A 21,666-nucleotide genomic window follows, 5' to 3' on the forward strand; every position below is an offset into this window, starting at 1 on the left:
AATGAGGAACCCGGATTCTACCGTCACCAGGACAAGTACAGAGAATTACTTTGTAGCATCTGTGCTCACTGTCAGCTACAGCCAAGACATCCCTGGGCCCTGCTGTCTGTAGACAGGTCTTCATGGATCCTCAAGGGTAGATGCTTTGTGGGATGGGGATAAGGACTAGGAGATGTGAAGCAGGACCCTTTCGGAAGGATGTAAGTGATACGTGATTGATTGGTTTAACATCTTTATTACATACTAGGTTGCCCTGCCTGGAGGAGATGGCTGGGCCAGTTTCTGATGATGGTAGATTCTGTAGGCTTTCTGTGTTGTTTGAGAAACATTATGAAGGACTGAGGAATGTAAAAAAGCTAAATAAATCCTAGAGGACCGGGAAAGGCAGCTAAAATAGGCCACAGCTATAAATTCCTCATAAGATCCATTGCATTTTGAGCCACTAGGCTTGTGGCGTGTGGCCAGGCAGCGGGGGTGGCCAGGGAGAGCCCACGCCTCTGGGTGTGTTCACTCCCATCTAAGGTCTGTCTGATTCTTCCAGCACAGACCGCTGCCCCTTCCAGATACCTCATCTGTTTAGAGCAAAGTCGTTAAACAAGCAAGCAGGCCGAGTTCCTTTATCCCCTCGCAGATGACTGAGATGCACAACTCCAGAAGAGACAAGTATTTTACCTACCAAGAAAACTTGGCTTATTTCCCAAATTCTTGCTAACATGAGGGTCATGGAAGGCACAAGGGGCCAGTTTCCCAGAGTTGACTTGACTAAGTTAAAGTAATGAAAGACAAAAGACTGATATAAAATGTACTAATTTAAAATCAGCAGTGTTAACAAGATGAACCAAAAGTGTGGGCAGTACCTAGTAGGCGAGTTACACAGGGGAAGCAAGGCTGCTGCGGGGAGGTTTCTTCATTTAGTTTTTGTTTTGTTTTGTTTTTTGCTGCATCGGGCCTTAGTTGTGTCATGTGGGATCTTTCATCTCGGTGCTTGGACTCTAGCTGTGGCTCGAGGGCTCAGTAGTTGCAGCTTGAAGGCTTAGTTGATCCGTGGCATGTGGGATCTTAGTTCCCTGACCAGGGACCAAACCTGAGTCCCCAGCATTGCCAGGTAGATTCTTAACCACTGGACCTACCAGGGAAGGCCCCAGGGGGAGGTTTCTTGATGAGTGCGTGGCACAAGAGGTAAGGGGCTGACTCAGATGTGCAGCGTACTAGTGATCAGGTGACACATTCTCAATCTCCTCATTTTGGGGTCAGGAATCCTGGGGTGGCTGGGCTGGGTGCCTCTGACTCGGTCTGTCACCAGCTGTGGTCACCTCCGGGCTCGATTGGGGTGGATCCGCTTCCAGGCCCTCTCACCAGGCAGAACCTCCTCATGTGGCTTTTCCATAGACCTTCTCACAGCCTGAAGCCTGTTTGTAAACCAGTGACACCCTGTGACGTTTACCATCTTCTGTTCTTACACGAGCGTCACTGGGTCCAGCCTAACTCAGGGTGGTGGGAGGCTGCATGAGAACCCATACAGGAGCTAGGGTCACTGGGTGCCGTTTTATTAGAGATTGCCGACCGCAAATGCCTTCTGGCTCTGGTGACAGGTCTCTCCCAAGATAAGAGTGTTTCTGGGGGACCTCGGGCTTCTGTCAGGTGGTGGGCTGCCCTCCCCCAAATGCTGCTGGAATGGGCACTGCCAGCCTGTGGCTTTTGCGTTTCCCGTATCTGTGGCCTCAGCCCCGGATTTCTGTGTTAGGCCCTCGGCTGAGGGCTGTGAAGCTGTATGCAGAAATGGTGTGTGTGTGTCTGAGTGTTTGCTAGAGTGAGGATGAGTGTATCTGAATGTTTTCTAAAGTGAGGGTGAGTCCATAATGACCTTGAAAAGTTTACAAACCCCTGGTCTAAGTTGACCTTGGATTTCCTATTCAAATTTGATTCAAACAAGACACCAGAGAACCGGATCGATTATAATCAGTAACTGATTGGTCAATCATGCTGACATTTTAGATTATTAAGATTATTCCAGAATCCTAACCCTAATTCTAATAATTAAAAAAAAAAAGTTTCCCAGGTCACTTTGACTGGCATGTTGGGTGTTACTGGATCAGATTTTTCTCCAATTTATACGAAAAGTTAACATAGGTGGGAGGAAATAACCCTCAAAAATGCTTTTTAGGAAGAAAAGTGGTACAGAGCCCACATTCCTGTGAAAAACAAAATCCTAACCGCACGTGGCTCCTGGGAACGCGTGTTTATGGTAAAAAATCAGGCTGGCACCTCAGAAGGTGACATGTTCGCCAAAGGAGCTAAAAACTCTGGCAGGAAGGTCCAAAATGAGGAACTGCAGCCCAGACCCTGACGCCTGTGCCCCTGACGGCACCGCTGGATCCGCATGCCAGTCCTCGGGGCCTCTGCCCTTCCCAACGACCTGGGGGCATTGGCGTTCACTTATCTTCGCCATTTGTGCTTGCCTAGGCCTGAAAGTCATTTTAGAAGCATTTCCATCCAAAGTGGCTAAAGCATAGTACACAGGAGGCAGTATGTAAAAAGGTTGACACTCGTTTTGAAATTTATTTCCATGGACCACGTCATCCCCAGAGATCCCCAGGTTCACAGGATATTAACAGCGAGTGTTTTTCTCTTTTCTGCACATGACTGTCTGGTGACTGACCTCTGAGATAATTATACTTTCTCCTTTTTGAATGAGAAGAAAACTTCTCTAAGTCACCTGTTAAAAGAGAATCTAAGACCTGCCTGATACTCATTAGAATGTTTTTCCCTTTTAAAAAAAAAATTTACTTTTTATTTTTGTATTAGGGCATAGCCAGTTAAAAATGTTGTGATAGTTTCAGGTGCACAGCGGAGGAACATGCACATGTATCCATGCACATGCACACACATGCACATGTATCCATTCTCCCCCGAGGGCTTCCCTGGTGGCTCAGAAGTAAAAGAATCCCTCTGCCAGCGCAGGGGACGAAGGAGACTCGGGTTTGATCCCTGGGTCAGGAAGATGCCCTGGAGGAGGGCATGGCAGCCCACTCCAGTGTTCTTGCCTAGAGAATCCCACGGACAGAGGAGCCTGGAGGGCTACAGTCCCCGGGGTTGCAAAAAGTCAGATACGTCTGAGCAACTTAACACACACATTCTCCCTCAAACCGCCCTCCCATCCGGGCTGCAACATAACATTGAGCAGAGTTCCCTGTGCTGTATACAGCAGGTCCTTCTTGTTGGTCATCCATTTTTAAATACAGCAGTGTGTACCTGTCCATCCCCAACTCCCTAACCATCCCTTTCCCCTGTTCTTCCCCCTCCCCCCACTCACAACCATAAGGTCATTCTTTAAGAATGGTTTTTCCTTTCGATTGTACTGTAGCTAGATTTGTTGTTTTGTTTTTAAGCTTTCCCCCTGCTGGTTCCTGCGCCACTTCCAACCTGTTTTTAAAGGATGTGATCGTTCTCATCAGGAGGAAGTCGCGGAAGGGTATTTGGGGTTAAGCAGCCGAGGCCCATACGTCTTACCTGTGCCCACTCCCCCCACAGGCACTGCTGGAATCCCTGGTGGAGAAGACCCCCGTGTCTGTGGCCTGCGGGGTGGAGAGCCCCCTGGACGGCATCTGCCTCAGCGAATCAGATAAGACCGCCGTGCTCACCCTGATAAGGGAAGAGGTGAAGGCTTCCCCACCACGTCATCTGTTGCTCATTTCTTTGTCAAGCCTGTGTGCCAGTAGGGAGGTTCCATCTCTGCTGGCTTGAGTTCTTGCTCCCCAGCTGGAGAGCTCATATAAAGGGCTCCCAGTAAAACAACCCTTTGGAGCTGGAGTCCTGGCCTTCTGGTGTCCAAGGGGCAAAGCTGACGCTTGGAAGTGTCCTTGAGAACTTCAGGACACTTCTTTATCGCTTATCCTTGAAGTTTTAAGTACCCAATTTTCCCAACTTTACCCACATACGTAACTAAGTCAGCACCCCTTTGTTTTACAGAGGATATAGGCTCATGCCTAAAAGTTCCTTAAATTCTAGGCTTGTAGGAATATAAAATTGCTAATTAACTCTCAACTTCCTCTGTCGTGTTTATTGAACGTCTTCTGTTTGAAATAGATCACTGCTGGGCCTTTCCTGGGTGATCTGGAAAATAGAAAGACTCTTGTTATGTACCTTTAATTCTTTTCCACCCTCCCCTTACACCTCTGTGCTGTGTTTGATATGTTTGGTTTATATGTTTCTTGGATTTCTTCCACTTTTTTAAAATAAGGTAATTCCCTTAGTGTAGTGATTTTATTTTTATAATGTGATGAAAATGGTTAATTAAGTACCGCTGACCTAGGTCTTTCAAACCTTTAAAACAGAGCAATAACTTTGGTAATTAGTGGTGTCAGCTAGTCCTGTTGTCAAAACGCTGTGGTCAGGAGGCTCAACAAAGTCTTGTAAATGAGAAAAGTGTCTTCTTTCTTCTGAGAATTACAATTATGAGATAACTACTGACCAGATGCATCAAAGCAAAGATGTGCTAGGACTTCCCTGGTGGTCCAGTGGTTAAGACTTTCCCCCCAGCAGGGGGATCTAAGAAAAGACCCTGTATGCCGTGCAGAGTGGCCCGAAAAACAAAGATGTGCCTGCTTCCTCCCTGAAGCAAAGAGGCTGGCTTCTGGTTCTTGAAATCCTGCTCCATGGCACCAAAATAAAGATTGTACCAATTAGAAAGAAGCACAGGAAAGTATAATCACAGGAGAACAATAGTTTCCCATCTGAGCCCTGTGCAGGGGAAGAGCCATTTGAGACTGTGAATCTAGAGTGTTTCTTTCCAGCTAGCATGGGCCTCCCAAATGTAGGATATGGGTCTTGGTCTAACAAGCAGGATCTTGCCCACCGTGAGTTGGATGCCTCTGCCTGGAGGCAGTGACTTTCTGGGCCCTATTCTGACTCAATCTGAAATCTCTGCAGAAAGAGACTACCTGGCCAGGCCAGCTCCCCCCGCTCTGATCCTGTGACGGTTTCATGTCTCAGCCTAATTACTAATAAAGTGGGGCTCTGGCGTCTTACCTTTAAGAGGAGTCTGCCAGACCAGTGGCTCAGCTGTTGGCGTCCTGACCCAGCAGGGTTCTAGGCTGAGAGCCAGACCCTGGACCAACATGGAGTTTACAGAGATGGTAATTCCCACCTGGGGCTTTCCTGGGAGAGGTTCTCTTCTCCTTCACCCTGGTGACCACGTTCCAGCATCCCTATGTGACTGACATTTCCCCAGTGTCTGTGTGCAGTACACACAGAAGTTGAGGTTTTTTTTATTCCTAATGTAGAATATCTTGGGATGAACATTGGCTGTGTGTTGTCTTCAGGCTCTAGTCTTGAATTCAAATTGTAAAGAGACAGAGCCAGTAAAACTAAGCTTTGTCTGCATTATAATCTAGATAATCACTAAAGAGATTGAAGCAAATGAGTGGAAGAAGAAATACGAAGAAACCCGACAAGAAGTCTTGGAGATGAGGTTAGACTGGAGTTTTGAGGGAGGGGTGGGTACCTTTATGTATTATTAGATTTAGTGCAAAGGAAGTGATGACAGTACTTGCTTACATAGAACCAGCTCTTGAGAACTTGAGGGTTTTGCTGTTTGCACCTTAATTTGTGATGGGTAAGGTCATTTCCTGAGGATTGCTGACCAGTTACTATATTCAAATATGGTAGTTTATTTTGGGTTGTTCAGAAAATGACAAGTAAGCAGAACCCACAGAATCCTTGTCTTTTGAAAAGACAAATTTGTGCAAAAATACCCATTCAAAACACAGAGTAATAAGATTTATTGACATCTTCAGTTATGGAGGCATTACGATCCATAATCCTTTTCTAAAACGAACTATACATGGTAGCTTCAAATTTCATAGCCACAAGATAGAGTATAAAAAGCATTTTAACAGGAAACAAAGCTGACTGACTCTAACTTGGAATCTGTTTACTTTTACTATTCACTCCTACATTTAGGAGCTGCGACATAACTAAAAATGGCATCAAAGAGTGGGGGGCATAAATAATTTACAGACTGTTCAGTGGGCACTTGGATGAAGCATTTTAAATGGGTCCACTCTAGTTTGTGGCTCTTGTATTATTTGGTATTTCAAGTGCTTGCTGGGTCCCTGTGCTGGCTTGCTGGGGAGGAAGGCACAGCCCCTGATCTCAGCGAGCTTTCAGCTGCCTTCATGAGAACTTGGATGCCTGGTCAGAGTGAGGACCAGAGTTCTTCTCACCAGGGGTCTCAGGGAGGGGCACCCACCACTGGAGGGTCAGGAAAAGACTGCACTTTTCCTGCATGAACAGGACAGGGTGATCTTTAAATAACTGAATAACTAAAATGCTTCTGGAATTAGGACAATAAAATAAAACCTGGATCTGAATCACAGGAGACCCACTGCCTGTAAGGGTGGATTGAGGCCAGGAAAGCCTGAACTCAGATCAGGCCTCTTAGGAGGAGCCCCCAGGAGATCATTAACTCATTGTGTAAAAGAGTCACTTCTCTAAGCAGAATTCGTGGACTGCCTTGGTGTCATTCACAGAGGTGCAAAGAAAAATCAAGGCAGTTGTTTCTGCGGATTCTTTACCAACTGACCTATCAGGGAAGCCCAAATAAAATGCAAGCCTTGTTAAACAGAACCTTGAGAAAAGCCTTTCTGAGCATTAACAAATCTTATGTTAAACATTTAAAAAGCAGGGGGGCACCCCAAAGCAGGTAGCTGGGTTATGTAAGATTGTCGGTACATGTTACTGTGTTGCATTGTTTAGAGCAGCATTTGTGCAGCTTCCCTTGTCTGGATATTCTCTTTCTGATAAGACTTTTTGTCTGTTTGTTTAAGGAAAATTGTGGCTGAGTATGAGAAGACCATTGCCCAAATGATTGGTAAGGAAATTTTTCTCTAGAATATGAACCTCAGGATCCAAAGACGATTTTCAAATCAGAATATAAATCTCAGTTTGTCCATGCCTGCAATACAGTTGATTCTCATTATAGGCAGTTCTTGTTTTTATAAAATTGCCACAAACACTGAATTAGGCAGTTCTAACCCATTGATCCTCAGGAAGGCAAAGCAGGTGCCTATGAGCCTGTGGTCACAACAGTTTTGTCAATACATAACCTTATTTAAGGTGTATTGTCGTTTCATTAATACTGAGCTCATGCCTGGACGAAGCTCATCTCACATGTGTTTTCCCCCAAGACACCTCCAGCCTTGTAGCTTTTAAGACACAAGACAGCTCCACAGTACCAGGCTTGGGGCCCATTTAAAATTCCTCAACAGGAAGCACAAAAGTGCAAAAATAAGGCCCAAAGTAGACTAAATAGGGCCCTTGTTGGCAGTATGCAACATGGCAGAGCATCTCCTGGTCCAACCTTAGGCGAGATTGTGCTCGGCGGGTCACCTCAGTTCTCTGCCACCTGACACGTGCCCCTGAACGGCCAGGAACCCACCGCACGTCTTGACTTGGAGGCAACATGGGAATTACAGTGAGCAGGCGAATTCACAAATACAGAATCTGCAAATACTGAGGCTCCATTAAGATTGGGTTCCTTGTAGAGGATGAACACTTGCAACACCAGGGTGGGCAGCCCTCTGCACATCCTTCCTCCCCGCCCCCTCCGGTGGGACGTCTCTGGGCCTCACTCCACTGTGGGTCCCGCTTTCCCTGCGTCAGACCCATCAAGGCCTTTAGAAAGGACAGCACTTCATCCTCCTGCATTGAACTTAGAACCTCTTATAGCTGCTGTTGTAAGGACTGACTCCCCAAGTCACTTCAGGTCTCTCTGCATTAACCGAAGTGCTGAGATGATAATTTATGCCATCCATGCCACCTGACACCTGGGAGCTGCCTGGCTCCTGCCCTTGGCTCCTCTGGGTCTCTGCTTGCATCTCTCCTCTGACAGAGGCCATTTGGTATAAAAGGCACCCCACCCACTTGCCCTGCTTTGTTCTTTTCCCCATCACCTGTTGCCTGTCTCCCCCACCAGAGTGTCAGACCTTGAGGGCAGAAACTTGTCACCTTCCTTGCTGGGTTCCCCTCCACCCACCCAGAGTAGTGCCTCGCAGCTCAGGAGGGCAGCTGTGGACTGTCTGTTGAGTGAATGTGTGTTCTCTGATTGTGACTCACAGAAGATGAACAGAGGACAAGCATGAGCTCTCAGAAGAGCTTCCAGCAGCTGACCATGGAGAAGGAGCAGGCCCTGGCTGACCTCAACTCGGTGGAAAGGTCCCTCTCCGACCTGTTCAGGAGATATGAGAACCTGAAGGGAGTCCTGGAAGGGTTCAAGAAGGTACCTGTCCTTTGCCTTTTGTCTCCTCAGTGGCGTGTCTTCTTGCTGATGGGTCGTCAAACCCATGTGCCCAAAGTGTGGGTGGCCCAGAAACGGAATCAGGGACCCTGGGCAGCTTGTCTGAATCCTTCCTCTTCTCAGTCAGGGCAACAAGCCCTGGACATGACCAAAGTGCGGCACGGAGTGTAAGAACCTGGGGCCCTCAGACCTTAGGAGAGTTCTAGAAATGTTCTTTTTGGTCATTCACCAATTTGTCAAAAATAAAAGGGAGTCAAGCCATAGCACTGAAAAATTCAAGCCGAAAGTATCAAAGAAGGAAGTATGAGGTTTCAAATACAGGTGTAAGTGGGCATATTGACTTAATTTGGTCACTCACCGTCACTAAAGACACACTTATAGCAGTGAGCATTCTTTTTTTCATATTGAAATAAAAATGACTGTCCAGTATGTCCAAAACAGGAATCAGATTGCCCTCAGTTTTTTGTTTGTTTTTGGCTGCCGAATTTTTCGTGGCTTTGCTCGAGCCTTCTCTGATTGCTGCAAGCCACTCTTGGCTGCAGTGCTCCGGCTTCTCTTCCTGTGGAGCTCGGGCTGCAAGCGTGTGGGCTCCGGCAGCTGCTGCACTCGGGCTCAGAGGCTGTGGCCCACGGGCTCAGTTGCTCCCCGGCATGTGGAATTTTCCCCGACCTGAAATCGAACCCATGTCCCCTGCACTGGCAGGTGGATTCTTATCCCCTGCACCACCAGGGAAGTCCTGCCCTTCAGTTTTGAATGACTTTGGCCTTCCTAAAGCCAGGTGGTGCTACTGGAAAAGAACCTGCCCACCTGTGCAGGAGACATAAGAGATGAAGGTTTGATCCCTGGGTGGGGAAGATCCCCTGGAGAAAGGGCATGGCAACCCACTCCAGTATTCTTGCCTGGAGAATGCCGTGAACAGAGGAGCCTGGCGGGCTACAGTCCACAGGACCACACACGGTCAGACACAACTGAAGCGACTTAACACACATGTGCACACTTCCTGAAGCAGGTGTGTCAGTGTAACTCACTATGTGATTTGAAAGTTAATGCATGCTGTTATCTACAGTTTCCTCAGTGGGAATTATTTGTGCCTTTTTCAAAGTACCATGGAATCTTATTTGAAGGCATCTGAAAGTAATTAGGTTTTCTCATGTTTTAAAAAAGGAAAGCTCTTGACACATGGCAGGTTACTAGTAGAAGAGAAACAAAATGACCTGTTTCTTTCCTTTTATATTGTCACTTGGTAACAGAATGAAGAAGCCTTGAAAAAATGTGCTCAGGATTACTTAGCCAGAGTTAAACAAGAAGAGCAAAGGTATCAGGCCCTGAAGATCCACGCTGAGGAAAAACTAGACAAGTAAGAGCCTGTGCAGAAGAATTTCATTTTTCATATTGTTGCAGGAAGACTGACACAGGAAAGAAAGAAAAGAATTACTGTTTTGCATTTGTGTGTGTGTGCTTTTTTTCATTTTGTTTTTCTGGAAAGGTGTTTTATTTTAAATAAAGTACTGTGTACCTGTTAGTCCCACACTCCCAGTCTGTCCCTCCCCCTCCGCCCTTCCTCCCTGGTGACCAGAAGTTCATTCTCTAAGTCTGAGTCTGGTTCTGTTTTGTAAATCAGCTCATTTCTTTTTTTTTTTTTGAATAGGTGAAATCTTCCTCTAGTTCAAACATTAAAAAGAACAAAGAGGATACTGAGTAAAGTAAATCAGACAGAGAAGGAGGAATATCATATGACATCCTTTATATGTGGAATCTAAAAAGAAATGATACAGATGAACTTCCTTGCAAAACAGAAAGAGACTCACAGAGTTAGAGAACAAACTTACAGTCACTGGGGTAAGGGTGCAGGGAAGGGATAGTTAGGGAGTTTGGGATGGATGTGTACACATGACTATTTAAAACGGATACCCAACAGGGACCTACTGTACGGCACAGGGAACTCTGCTCAAAAGTTATGGGGCAGCCTGGATGGGAGGGGCGTTTGGGAGAATGGATGCAGTATGGCTGAGTCCCTTTTGCTGTCCACCTGAAACTGCCCCAACATTGTTAATCAGCTGTACCTCAATATAAAATGAAAAAAATTTTTTAAAGAATAAAAGGATACAGTCTGTCCCTCCCACCCTGTCCTCCCCCCGTGGAGTTCCCTCCTCATCCCTCACCCCAGGAAATCGCCATCCTTTTACCCTTCCAGACATGCTCCCCTCCTTGTCCCCCACCCAGCTGCACTGGGCAGTGAGCAGCAGCGTGGAAGGCTTAGGTGTGCAGTGCTGATATGATGCCCTTAGCTTTGCACCACCATCGAGCTGGCTCAGGCTGTTACAGTCCTTTTTTTTTTTTTTTTAATGTGATGAGACTCTCCTTTTTTTTTAATAAACAGATGGTAGCGTACTCACTTTTTTTCACTCAGCAGTTTATTTTGGAAATCTTTCCGTGTCAACCCATGAAGAGCCTCTTTATTTATTTTTAAATCTGGTGTTCCATTGTCGGAATGCATCCTTTACTTAACCAGTCCTGCCTGTTGGACACTTAGATTATTCAGCACCTCCTGCTACAAACAGTGCTGCAGTAAAGTAAGTAACCTCAGACGATTACCGTCTGGGAGGCAGGTGAGATCCCTGTATGTGAACTGCTGGGCAAAGGGATTTATGGATTTATAATTGTGATCATATCGTCCAGTTGCCCTCGTTAGACTTTTATTACTTTACAACCCTGCAGTGTGTGAAAGCAGCTCTTTTCTCATACAGCTTCACCAACAGATCAGGATTCAGGTTTTCGATACATCTAACCAGCGAAAGATGGTTATTTCAATTTAGTTGAGTTTTTTCTTTTATTTTGGCAAGCAACACCGCATTTCTTTCATTCAGTGTAGTTTTGATTTATATGTATTTTATGAGTGAAATTGAACATATTTTAGCAGCAGCAGCAGCATACATATATTTAGGCAATGGCAACCCACTCCAGTACTCTTGCCTGGAAAATCCCATGGGTGGAGGAGCCTGGTAGGCTGCAGTCCATGGGGTTGGGAAGAGTCGGACACGACTGAGCAACTTCACTTTCATGCATTGGAGAAGGAAATGGCAACCCACTCCAGTGGTCTTGCCTGGAGAATCCCAGGGATGGGGGAGCCTGGTGGGCTGCCGTCTGTGGGGTCGCACAGAGTCGGGCACAACTGAAGCAACTTAGCAGCAGCAGCAGCAGACATATATTTGCTTTTCCGTGAGTGACTCTTCTTTGCCTGGTTTTCTAGTGTCAGCTTATGTATTTTAAATATAAATATATTGCAGATGACAGTCCGTTGTGATATGAGTTGTGAATAATTTTTCTAGTTTGTTACCTTTTGGCTCTGCCCATAGTGTTTTTTGATATGCAAAAATTTACTTTTATATAGTGTAATTTCTCAATCGTTTCTTTTAGAGCTATGAGATCTTCTGTCATAGTGACAAAGATCTTCATCATGCTCAGTGTAAAACAATTTCCCATGTTTGCCTTCCAGTACTTTTAATGGCTTAGTTTTCTTTTTGTTGTTTAAAATTAGTTTTGACTTCCGTTGAAGTATAGTTGATTTACAGTGTTGTGTTAGTTTCAATATGTATATTCTTTTTCAGATTCTTTTCCATTATAGGTTATTAAATAAGGCTTAATTTTTTTATGCTTAAGTCTGATGCATTTACAGTTTATCCTGGGGAATAAAGGATCTATGAAGGATGCACCCAACTCTCTTTTTTAACTAAAGAGTAATACGTCCTTATACATTCTGCCACCTTCCTGTTTGTAAAGCCTTGTAAGTTCCCCTTTTCCCTCCCCACCCCCAGAGGTATTGGTATTAAAGGTTTATTTTGCATCTTTCTAATCTTTTCTATGAGCCTTTACAAATACTACCCAATGGCTTTGGGCTTTTTTAAAAAAATAATACAGTATTATACAGGTTTCTATTTTCACGTAATCGTATATTATGGCCCTTTTTTTTCACGTTAGAACATATTGCTCAATCTAATTATTAGTTTGTAGACTATTTCATGCCTTTAGTGGACAGGCATTTCACCCTTTTCCTGTTGCAAACAGTGCGGCAGTGAACACCCTGTGCCCTCAGCGTGGTGCTGGGGAGCGTGCTCCTCAGGGGAGATTGCTAGGATGGACTTGCTGGGCCGGAGGATGGACTCGTTAGTTCCTGCCGCACCACATCCACAGAGAGGGCTGTGTGGGTTTTCTTTGCCCGTCAGCACCCGAGCCAGTTACCTTGCATCTTGGCCAACACAGGCCAAGATCATCCTGGCTAATTTCTGCCAAGCTGATAAATTTTAAAAGTTTATCGTTTTTATTTGCACACCTCCGATTACAGTGAGTTTTTAGCATCTTTTCATCAATTAACTGTTTCTCAAATGACATCTGTGGTATTTAAATTTTCCTTTTGCATCTCTTCAGTAAAGTTACCTGTAGGTCTGTGTTTCATAGATGCCAACAGTTAGTATCCTGGCTTGTTAGCTGTTAATCCACAAAGATCCTGCTTACTGTTGTCCTGGGTTTTAAAAAAAATCTAAGGTTGTTATAGAAACTGGCCTGTGATTCCACTTCTGGGTGGCATGTGAATTTTGAAAGGCACCGTGTGCCTTGAGATGAATTCTGCCAGTAGTTTGCACCAGGGAAATCTCCTTAGCGGTTATGTGTAATTAAATTTTTATAAGTTAAGATTGACTCCTGTAGCTCACTGATTGCTGTCTTCCCTCTATGGTGAAGTCAGCTGATTTAGTCCTGTGTCACAGATGGCAGCTGTTAGCATCCTGGCTCTTGTGCTGTGACCGATGACAAACCGTGTGTTTTTTATCCCTTCCTTCCATAACAGAGCCAATGAGGAGATTGCTCAGGTTCGAACAAAAGCCAAGGCTGAGAGTGCGGCTCTCCACGCGGGGCTCCGGAAGGAACAGATGAAGGTGGAGTCCTTGGAGAGGGCCCTTCAGCAGAAGGTACGAGGGGTGGGATGTCATGCCCAGGAGACCTTTGGTTTTCCTCCTCATCTAGGGTCTGGATGAAGGAATCTTGTCTCTCTGCTCAGACACTTCGGTCCACTGACTCTAGTGGAGACAAAGGAGGGGAGCGTGAGTGGGACCCACCCACAGAGGGGGCAGAGGGAAAGTTGCGTTCACGGAAGCTCGGTGGACCCAAGGCTTAGGCTCCGAGGCTGTCTTTTTTCTTTTTTTTTCTGTAACACATGAAGCTATTGTCCCACTTCATTGCAATTTTGCCCTCCAGGAGCCATTAGGCAAAATCTGGAGGTGTATGTGGTTGTCTGGACTGGGAAATGCTATGGGCATCTTGTGGGTAGAGGCCAGAGATGCTGCCAAACACCCCAAGGTGCACAGGACACCCCACAATCAAGACCCTCTTGCCCCGATGTCAGCGGTGCCACAGTCTAGAAACTGCTGTTGTCATTGTTGCTAAGTCGCTTCAGTCGTGTCCGACTCTGTGCAGTAACATAGACGGCAGCCCACCAGGCTCCCCGTCCCTGGGATTCTCCAGGCAAGAACACCGGCGTGGGTTGCCATTTCCTTCTCCAGTGCACGAAAGTGAAAAATGAAAGTGAAGTCGTGTCCGACTCTTCAAGACCCCATGGACTGCAGCCTTCCAGGCTCCTCCGTCCGTGGGGTTTTCCAGGCAAGAGTACTGGAGTGGGGTGCCATCGCCTCCTCCACTAGAAACTGCTACATAAGCAAAAACCATGCTGCCCAGTGATTCTTAGACTTCATTCCTTGTCCCTCTTCTGTTTTTGTTACTGTGTTTCCAAACATGTTTTCAGGCCTGTGGCATCTGTTCCACCAGGGCAGGGGTTTTATTGGGGGATCTGATAACCCCAGAGAAGGTGGCCCTTGGCATTCTTAGCCTCCAGAATCCCAGGTCCCTGGAGATGCTGATGGAGCAAGTGAGGCCCAGATATCTGGCATTTCTAACAAATACCCCCAAGTAATTCTCGTGATAGCAAGGAAATTTGAGAAACAAACTTTAGAGGGCCAGTCATTACACTCGCTCCTTACTCAGTCTAAGCAGAAATTGGCAAACACATGACCATTTCCTAGGAGAAAAGGTATAGAGCCTTCCTTTCTTTACAGGGCTTCCCAAATGGCTCAGACAGTAAAGAAACTGCTTGCAATGCGGGAGACTGGGATTTGATCCCTGGGTCAGGAAGATCCCCTGAAGAAGGAAGTGGCAACCCAGTCCAGTATTTTTGCATGGAGAGTCCCCGTGGACAGAGGTGCCTGCCAGGCTACAGTCCATGGCATCACAAAAAGCTGGACGCAGCTGAGGCGACTAACAAAAAGCTTTCTTTAAAAGGGTTTCTGATGCAGAACAGTGAAGAACCATCGAGTCAGGTGCCTAGAGAGGGTATGGGCAGTCTAAGGACAATTTCACCATAATCCTTTCATCTTGGGACATACAGTGCATCATCCCATTGTTTGTTTTTCAGAACCAAGAAATCGAAGAACTGACGAAAATCTGCGATGAGCTGATTGCCAAGCTGGGAAAGACGGACTGAGTTTCCCCTGTAAGCTCAGCAGATCTGCATTCGGCTGCTTCTCTCGTGACCACAATTATCTTGCCTTATCCAGGAATAATTGCCCCTTTGCAGAGAAAAAAAACACTTTATGAAAGCACATGCCTACTGCTGCCTGTCCCGCTTTGCTGCCGACACGCCCGCCCCGAGAAAACGCTGGAGGATTCATCACGCAGACATGGAAAGAGTGGCCCGACCATCCTGTCGATGGGCTCTGGGCAGGATTCTCTATCTTTGGTTTGTTTTAAAGTCTTCTTTACTTTGCCCAGGTGCGTTCAGTTTATGATTTGATGGCTATTACTTGGGACCATATCCTGTCCACCTGATTTTTTTAAGTTTATTTATTACATCTTTTACATTTAATTTTTAATATTAGTGTTTTATTTGAGGAGATGATTTGGCCTATTGTTACTTCCAGTTGAGTACCTATTTATAGACACATTCACTCTCTCACACACATACATGCATATTTATACATGATGCTGGTTTGTTCCCCCCACCCCCCAGAAGCATAGTCAAATAAAAACTTCTCTACAGAAAGGCATATTCTCATAAACCATAAAACCCTATTTGAAAACAGAGTCCTATTTGAAAACAGAGTCCTGGCTCAAAATGCCGATTGCAGAATGTGAGGGGTTGAAGAGGTGAAGCCTGCAGACTCCGTGTGTGGCATGGCTCCTAACCTCAGACTCAGGTGTCACGTGGGGGGCACTCTTGGCCACAGCGTCCTGTCCCCCCCATTTCTGGATGACCCTCAGCCTGGGTGCCGCCGCCTCTCTGGGGTTAGTTCTCAGACCCAGGGGATCTACTTTGTTCCCTCACAACTGGGGTTCGGCAAGTCTGCCCTAGAGCCATATTGCTACAGAGTTGACATTTGCTCTCTATTGTCTTTCTGTTTGAAATATGCAAAGGAAATCTGCTTATAAAAGGTTTAGACAACCTTCTTTAATGAGCTCTATTAGCAATTGTAAAGCAGCAGTTGGATTTTTGCAAGTGTGATGAATTATTCTTCAGATATTTTTCCCCAAAGGCTGCCCCGCCCCCCGCAAAAAAAATCCTTTCAAGCTGAAAGACAGTAGAATTTAGAATTTTCAACCAAATGGGCAGGAAAATCACATGAGCCACTCCCCAAATTCAGTGCATTTTGAGTATTTTTAAACCACACTCCTTTGAATACTGGTGGAGGGAGCAGACCTCTACTCACAAAACCAAATTCCTCAAGCTGTTCCTGGGCTCCATTCAGAGTGGCAGGGAACCTTACTCCCGAAGAAATTTCCTGTGTGAACCCCCTCCCGTTCAATAGGCAAAACCAAATCCACGCAGGCGTCTTAAAGCGCTCTTTTGTCTTAATCTGAACACCCGGAGCGTCTTCATGGTGACGTGTGTGATCTCCAGTGCACGTAAGTTGTGGTACTTTTCCTGTACAACTACTGCATGGTCCAGCTTCAGCAGTGAAGTGTGCCTCGTGGAGACCCTCCCTCGCTCTCTTAAGGTGACCTTTTCTTTAGCCATGTACTGTTCACACGGTGCAATCTTTAGCCCCAGGGAGGTCAGTAATGTCTTTTAAAGCCAGAAGTCCCGTTTTACTGATATGCATTTCCCATAATTGGTGCTTAGGCTGTATTTTAAAGCCTACTGTCTTAACATTTTGTACAAAAAACAAAAAACAAAAACAGCAACAACAAACCAGAAGAGCAGAAATGACCTGTGCTTGGAGAAGTGATAGGACAATCATTCAGGCCCTGGAAGCAGTCCCCGCGGTGTGAAGCGAGTGCCCTGCTGTAGCCTTTGCCCTGGAGGAGCAGGTGCCTCAGGTGTGACCTGCCCTCTTCCAACCCTTCATGACTAGAGAAGCTCACTTCACAGTTTTGCAGAAAGAAATGTTGCTAAACCTCTTTGCTGCTGTGTTTTGGTGACGTACCCATGTTTACTTATTTCATACTGCTCTGTTGGACACATGAAAGGCTTATTATCATAGTCTCCATTAGAATCCCACAGTCCTCTTTTTTCAGGCTTCTTGCTTACATAGAAAGAGAAAAAAGTAGCTGTGTGTTGAAACAGAGGTGATGACAATCCTTCCTGAGCACGCTGCTGGGAAGAGACCCCTGAGAAACTAGACCCTACCAAGTAAAGTCACTGCGCAAGGAAAGCGAAACAGCCCACGTTAAGTAACATTTGCCACTGGCCACTCTGCCGTGGCCATTACAAGGAAATCGTCTTCCTTATGATTTAGTGGATGGACAGTCTCCTGCAGGAAGAAAAATGTAGCGTGTACAACTGTCACATCAAGAGAATATGCTAAGCAGAATGAAGTATGTTCATTTAAAAAAATAAGGGAAAGAGACCTACTCTGGGGAATAAGAATATAGCCTAGAGTTTTGCTTCAAAACACCCGTGGGCCATATTGTGAATTGGGCAGTAATTCACCCCGTGACAAACATGAGAGGGAAATGAGAAAAAGCCGCAGGCCTGGACAGTGGTTTGGGAGCGTGAGTGGTCTGCTTGAGGCTCTTGATCCAGAGATGTTTTTGTTTTTGTTTTTTAATTTTTGAGTTTGCCAAAGTGTAGCTAGTTTTTACCTAAAAGTGTTTTAACTGGAGGATCTAATGTAACCAGACTCCTCAGTCTGTCTACTTGGTTGGCTAAGTCATTGACAGACCTCATGACATTTACTTTATTTGGAGGTGCTCCTGAAAACAGTGAGAAGCCCACTTTGCTCATGGCTTCTAGCGTCCTCGGACCCAGCCCCGATTAGGAAGTGCTGAGGCGCCGAGGACCTGGCGGCCTTCCCAGGTGGCGTGGAGTCCAAGGAAAGGTTCACTCTGTGTTTTGGAGGATGGCTCAAGTCAGATCTGCTTACCAGCCAGTTACCCTTTCTTCCCATCCCACCCTTTCTGCAATTCTCACAGAAGTACCTAGACACTTTTTACCTGGGTCCCCGATTCATCCTGACTGGTTATAAGCTGGGAGATTGAACTGCCCCAGATATCCCTGGGCTGACTCAGTGCAGCCAGAGGGAAGCAGTCATTGTACCGACAGGTAACACAGGACTTGATGACTCTGAAGCTCAAAACCGCGTTGTGAGGGTCAGGAGTGTGGCAAGTCTGAGTGCGCTAACTGGAGATGATCCAGCATGTCCTTTTTTAGTGGAGTAGAATCCGTAGAGCTCCCCCTTTTTTTCCTCCCCTTTTTAGTCTTTTGCTGCAGTTCATAGCTGTCTCGTGAATCGTTCACGACTGGTGTTCTTTGTAGTTTTGTTGACCGTGCAAGTTTGCTCTCAGACTCGGGTGGTCTCTTACTTTATCCCCTTGTTGGGAGAGAGAAACTAGACGTTGGAAGGATTCAGTGATTCAGGCAAAGCATTTTAAAGTAAAGATGTATATATTCTGAAGAATTGAAAAGATGGCAGATTATTATTTCCTTATTAAAGAACAAATAACAGTCTGGGAATCCCAGAATGTCAAGCCAAAGGTCTATAGGGTCATCTTCTTCAAAGCTTTCATGAAGAAGTATTTCAAGGAGACTTCTGTACAAAAAGGTTTGACTGGCCTCCAGTTCCCAGTGACTTAAAGAAAGCAGTCTGTGTCTCAAACCTTGAGTCTCCCAGGTAGAAAAAGCAAAGGAATAGATGTAATAGAGCCCTTTCTCTAAGGATCTCCTCTGGAAGGTCTAAGAATGACACTTTCCAGGGAAGACTTCCTCCCTAGTGCCCAGAGCTAGCATTCTGGAGACTAAAGATTGCACTTTTCATAGTTTTTTTCATCCAAATGCAATCCCATTTCTGTGCCTCTTTGCATGCAGTTAGATTTGGACTAACAAGATTCCTAAGGAATGACTTTATTAACTATAATATGGTTACAGCTACTATATATATATACACACACACATCTGTACACACCCTCTGGTTATAGTTGTCACGTGGAGATGGGGCGGGCGATGCTGGCCTTGGCAGTCGTCCATCCAGCACTCTGACTGAGGCGGCGAAGGCCAGGCACGGCGCTGAGGAGTGGCCTGAACCTTCCCAGTACCCATTCGTCACTTTAGAATCATAAAAATGCCACTTTTCTCCCCTTCTGCCTTTTAGCAGCATCTGAAACGTGCTCCACAAAGTATCTCCCTGTCCTGCCATTAAGTGATGCTCTCTGGATAATTTTCAAGGGGACATATAAAAATGAGAGCTCTGAAACCCTCCCCCACCTTCCCCACCCCCCCACCCCCTGCCAGTGCAGGGTGGTCTGCAGGTTTTGCCCCCTCAGCCTCGCGCTCGGCCCTCCCGCCCAGTGAGTCAGGGTCCCGGCATCTCTTTCTTCTCAGAGGTGGCAGACTTTTCAGTGTTGCTTGTAGCAAGTGTGTCTTTGCCAATAGACACCCCTGTGTACTTCCTAATGTGCCAACAAGTACATGTTAGTTAATTGCACATCTGCTTCCACTGTGTTCCCATGGGTGCCATGAAGTGTGTGAGGAGCCTCGTCCGGAGGAATCTAACGCTGCATTGACTACTGCTGTCAGGATCGTGTTGTGTGGAATAATCATCAACATAAATTTTATATGCACAAGTGATTTCCCTTTTATATGTCAGGTAAATATTTGTAAAAGTTATACTCACAAATGAAATTATTATAATGATTACTAATATATTTTTTCCATGTTTCATTGCCTGAATAAAAACTGTTTACCACTGTTAGATGTGGCTTGTGTAGAGACTTCTTACCGCCCCCCCCACCACCCACAGTTATAAGTCACTTTATCCCCAAACATGAAGATTCATGACAGCCTCGCTTTTACAGGCTCCATATTTCAGTCTAAAAATAAAAAAGAAGACATTTCCACTACACTCATTTTGTGAGGTTTTATGCATTTGGTTGGGTGTGTTAATTAAAAAACAAATTTTGGAATTCGGACCTTGCCATATAAATTTCCATGCCTTTGTATCTGTGCAAACAAAGTGTTTGACTGGGTACTTGTTGCTTTTGCTTACAGACCGCCTGTCTGCCCTGGCATATGTCAAGCTGTAAAATCCTAAGTCACTCCAAGCTTTCCAGCTCTTGAAGGACACAGGGCCAGCCCGAACCGTGTACCCATTGCAGCGCAGCCCACAGAAACGAGATGATGTTTTCTGGTTTTCCCAGGTTAATATCAGGAGAAACGTTTCTCACTATTAACCAGACCAACTCTCTGCTTCAAGGAGGGGAAGGACTGGTCAGGAAATGTCATGAGTTTTTTTACACAAAAAGATAAATTAAGAGGCCAGTTAAGGCTCCATCTACAGCTTAGGTGGGTATCCTGAGGAAAACCAAAGCACTGTCACTCTCTTAGAAGTGGCAGCCTCTGAAGCGCTTAAAAAGAATATTTCTCACTCACGAGCCCCCTCAGCTGCCCAGAGGAAATCCTATAAAATGACCAAAGGAAGGACTTCCCAGTGTCTGGGACTCTGCACTTTAGGTGCTGGGGGCCTGGGTTCGATCCCTGGTCAGGGAACTAAGTCCCACATACCTCCACTAAGACCTGGTGCAACAAAATGAATACATTTTTTTTAAAGAAATGACCAAATGAGGTGGCATGGCACTTAATAAATTAATACATAATAGAAAGTACAGTAGGAAGCAGCGTGCGTTACACAAAAGAAGGGTGAGTGTTCATGGAGTTTCAGATACAGGCAAATGTGTGCTAGGTCATGATGAAGAATTATTTTCTTGTGACTTCCTTGGTGGTGTAGGAGTTAAGACTCCATCCTTCCACTGTAGGGGCACAGGTTCAATCCTTGGCCAAGGAAATTTCACTTGCCACTCACGTGGTATGGCCAAAAAAAAAGGAAACCCAGAATTTCTTGCTGTGGCTGGTGGTCAAGTATGAAAAAATTTCTTGTCAACAGAGTCACTTTACTGTGGGAAACCCCGAGGCCCAAAGAGAGCACTGCAGTGCCAGGACTGCAGAGCATCAGTGCTGTTACTCAAAATGGGCAACAGAATTCCCTGCCTCTTGGTCCTTTGTTCTGCCTGCAAGTGCTCCCAGGTTTGGATGGTGGTATATGTATGTCAGTTTCTAAGTCGAGGCATTTAAGGACTAATCAAAAACCAAAGACCTTTTTTTTTTTTTACCTTCATTCATTTACCATATACTGCATTTGCAGAGTTAAACAGGCAAAAATCTCTGAGGCTAACTGGGAATTTGCTATGTGAGTCAGGAGTACTCAAACTGGGGCTCTGTAACAACCTGGAGGGGTGGGGAGTGATGGGAGGTGGGAGGGAGGTTCAAGAGGGAGGGGACATGTGTATACCTATGGGTGACTGAGTCTGAGTGAACTCCGGGAGTTGGTGATGGACAGGGAGGCCTGGTGTGTTGCAATTCATGGGGTCTCAAAGAGTCGGACACAACTGAGCGACTGAACTGAACTGATAGCAGAAACCAACGCAATATTGCACAGCAGTTATCTTTCAGTTAAAAATAAAATCAAAAAGATTAAAGAGAAGCAATTGAATCTTGTAACAGGGTATCATTTCCCACCAGTTAAAGTGGTTATCATTTAAACATCTACGAATAAGTGCTGGAGAAGGTCTTGGGAAAGGATGACCTCCTGTACTGTCCGAGAAAATGAAAAGGTATAGAGCTGCATGCAGAACACTATGGAGCTCCTTTAAGACACCAGAGGTCAAGCTATCAGATGATGAGGCGGCTCTGTGCCTGGGTACATATGCTCTGGTGCTGGTTTAGTCGTTAAGTTGTGTCCGACTCTTGTGACACTATGGACTGTAGCCCACCAGGCTCCTTTGTCCATGGGATTTCCCAAGCAAGAATGCTGGAGTGAGTTGCCGGAGAAAGCTTT

At 45.7% G+C, this 21,666-nt stretch overlaps 1 protein-coding gene across 37 annotated transcripts in view; it reads left to right on the plus strand.

Moving 5' to 3' along the window:
- Positions 1-19,527, plus strand: part of TACC1 (transforming acidic coiled-coil containing protein 1) — a 125,527-nt gene extending 106,000 nt beyond the window's left edge. For 25 of the 37 annotated variants that reach the window (XM_069572973.1, XM_069572969.1, XM_069572978.1 and 22 more), the window contains 7 exons: positions 3,532-3,657; positions 5,394-5,470; positions 6,828-6,871; positions 8,118-8,278; positions 9,547-9,653; positions 13,140-13,260; positions 14,757-19,527. In XM_069572973.1, the coding sequence (XP_069429074.1) occupies positions 3,532-3,657; positions 5,394-5,470; positions 6,828-6,871; positions 8,118-8,278; positions 9,547-9,653; positions 13,140-13,260; positions 14,757-14,825 (705 nt within the window). In that variant the 3' untranslated portion in view covers positions 14,826-19,527. The remainder of the gene's footprint in view (positions 1-3,531; positions 3,658-5,393; positions 5,471-6,827; positions 6,872-8,117; positions 8,279-9,546; positions 9,654-13,139; positions 13,261-14,756) is intronic. The other 12 variants (XM_069572988.1, XM_069572984.1, XM_069572987.1 and 9 more) reach the window with 1 other exon arrangement.
- The last annotated feature ends 2,139 nt before the right edge of the window (positions 19,528-21,666 follow it).

Source organism: Ovis canadensis, chromosome 26 (assembly GCF_042477335.2).
Source record: "Ovis canadensis isolate MfBH-ARS-UI-01 breed Bighorn chromosome 26, ARS-UI_OviCan_v2, whole genome shotgun sequence".
Classification (NCBI taxonomy): Eukaryota; Metazoa; Chordata; class Mammalia; order Artiodactyla; family Bovidae; genus Ovis; species Ovis canadensis.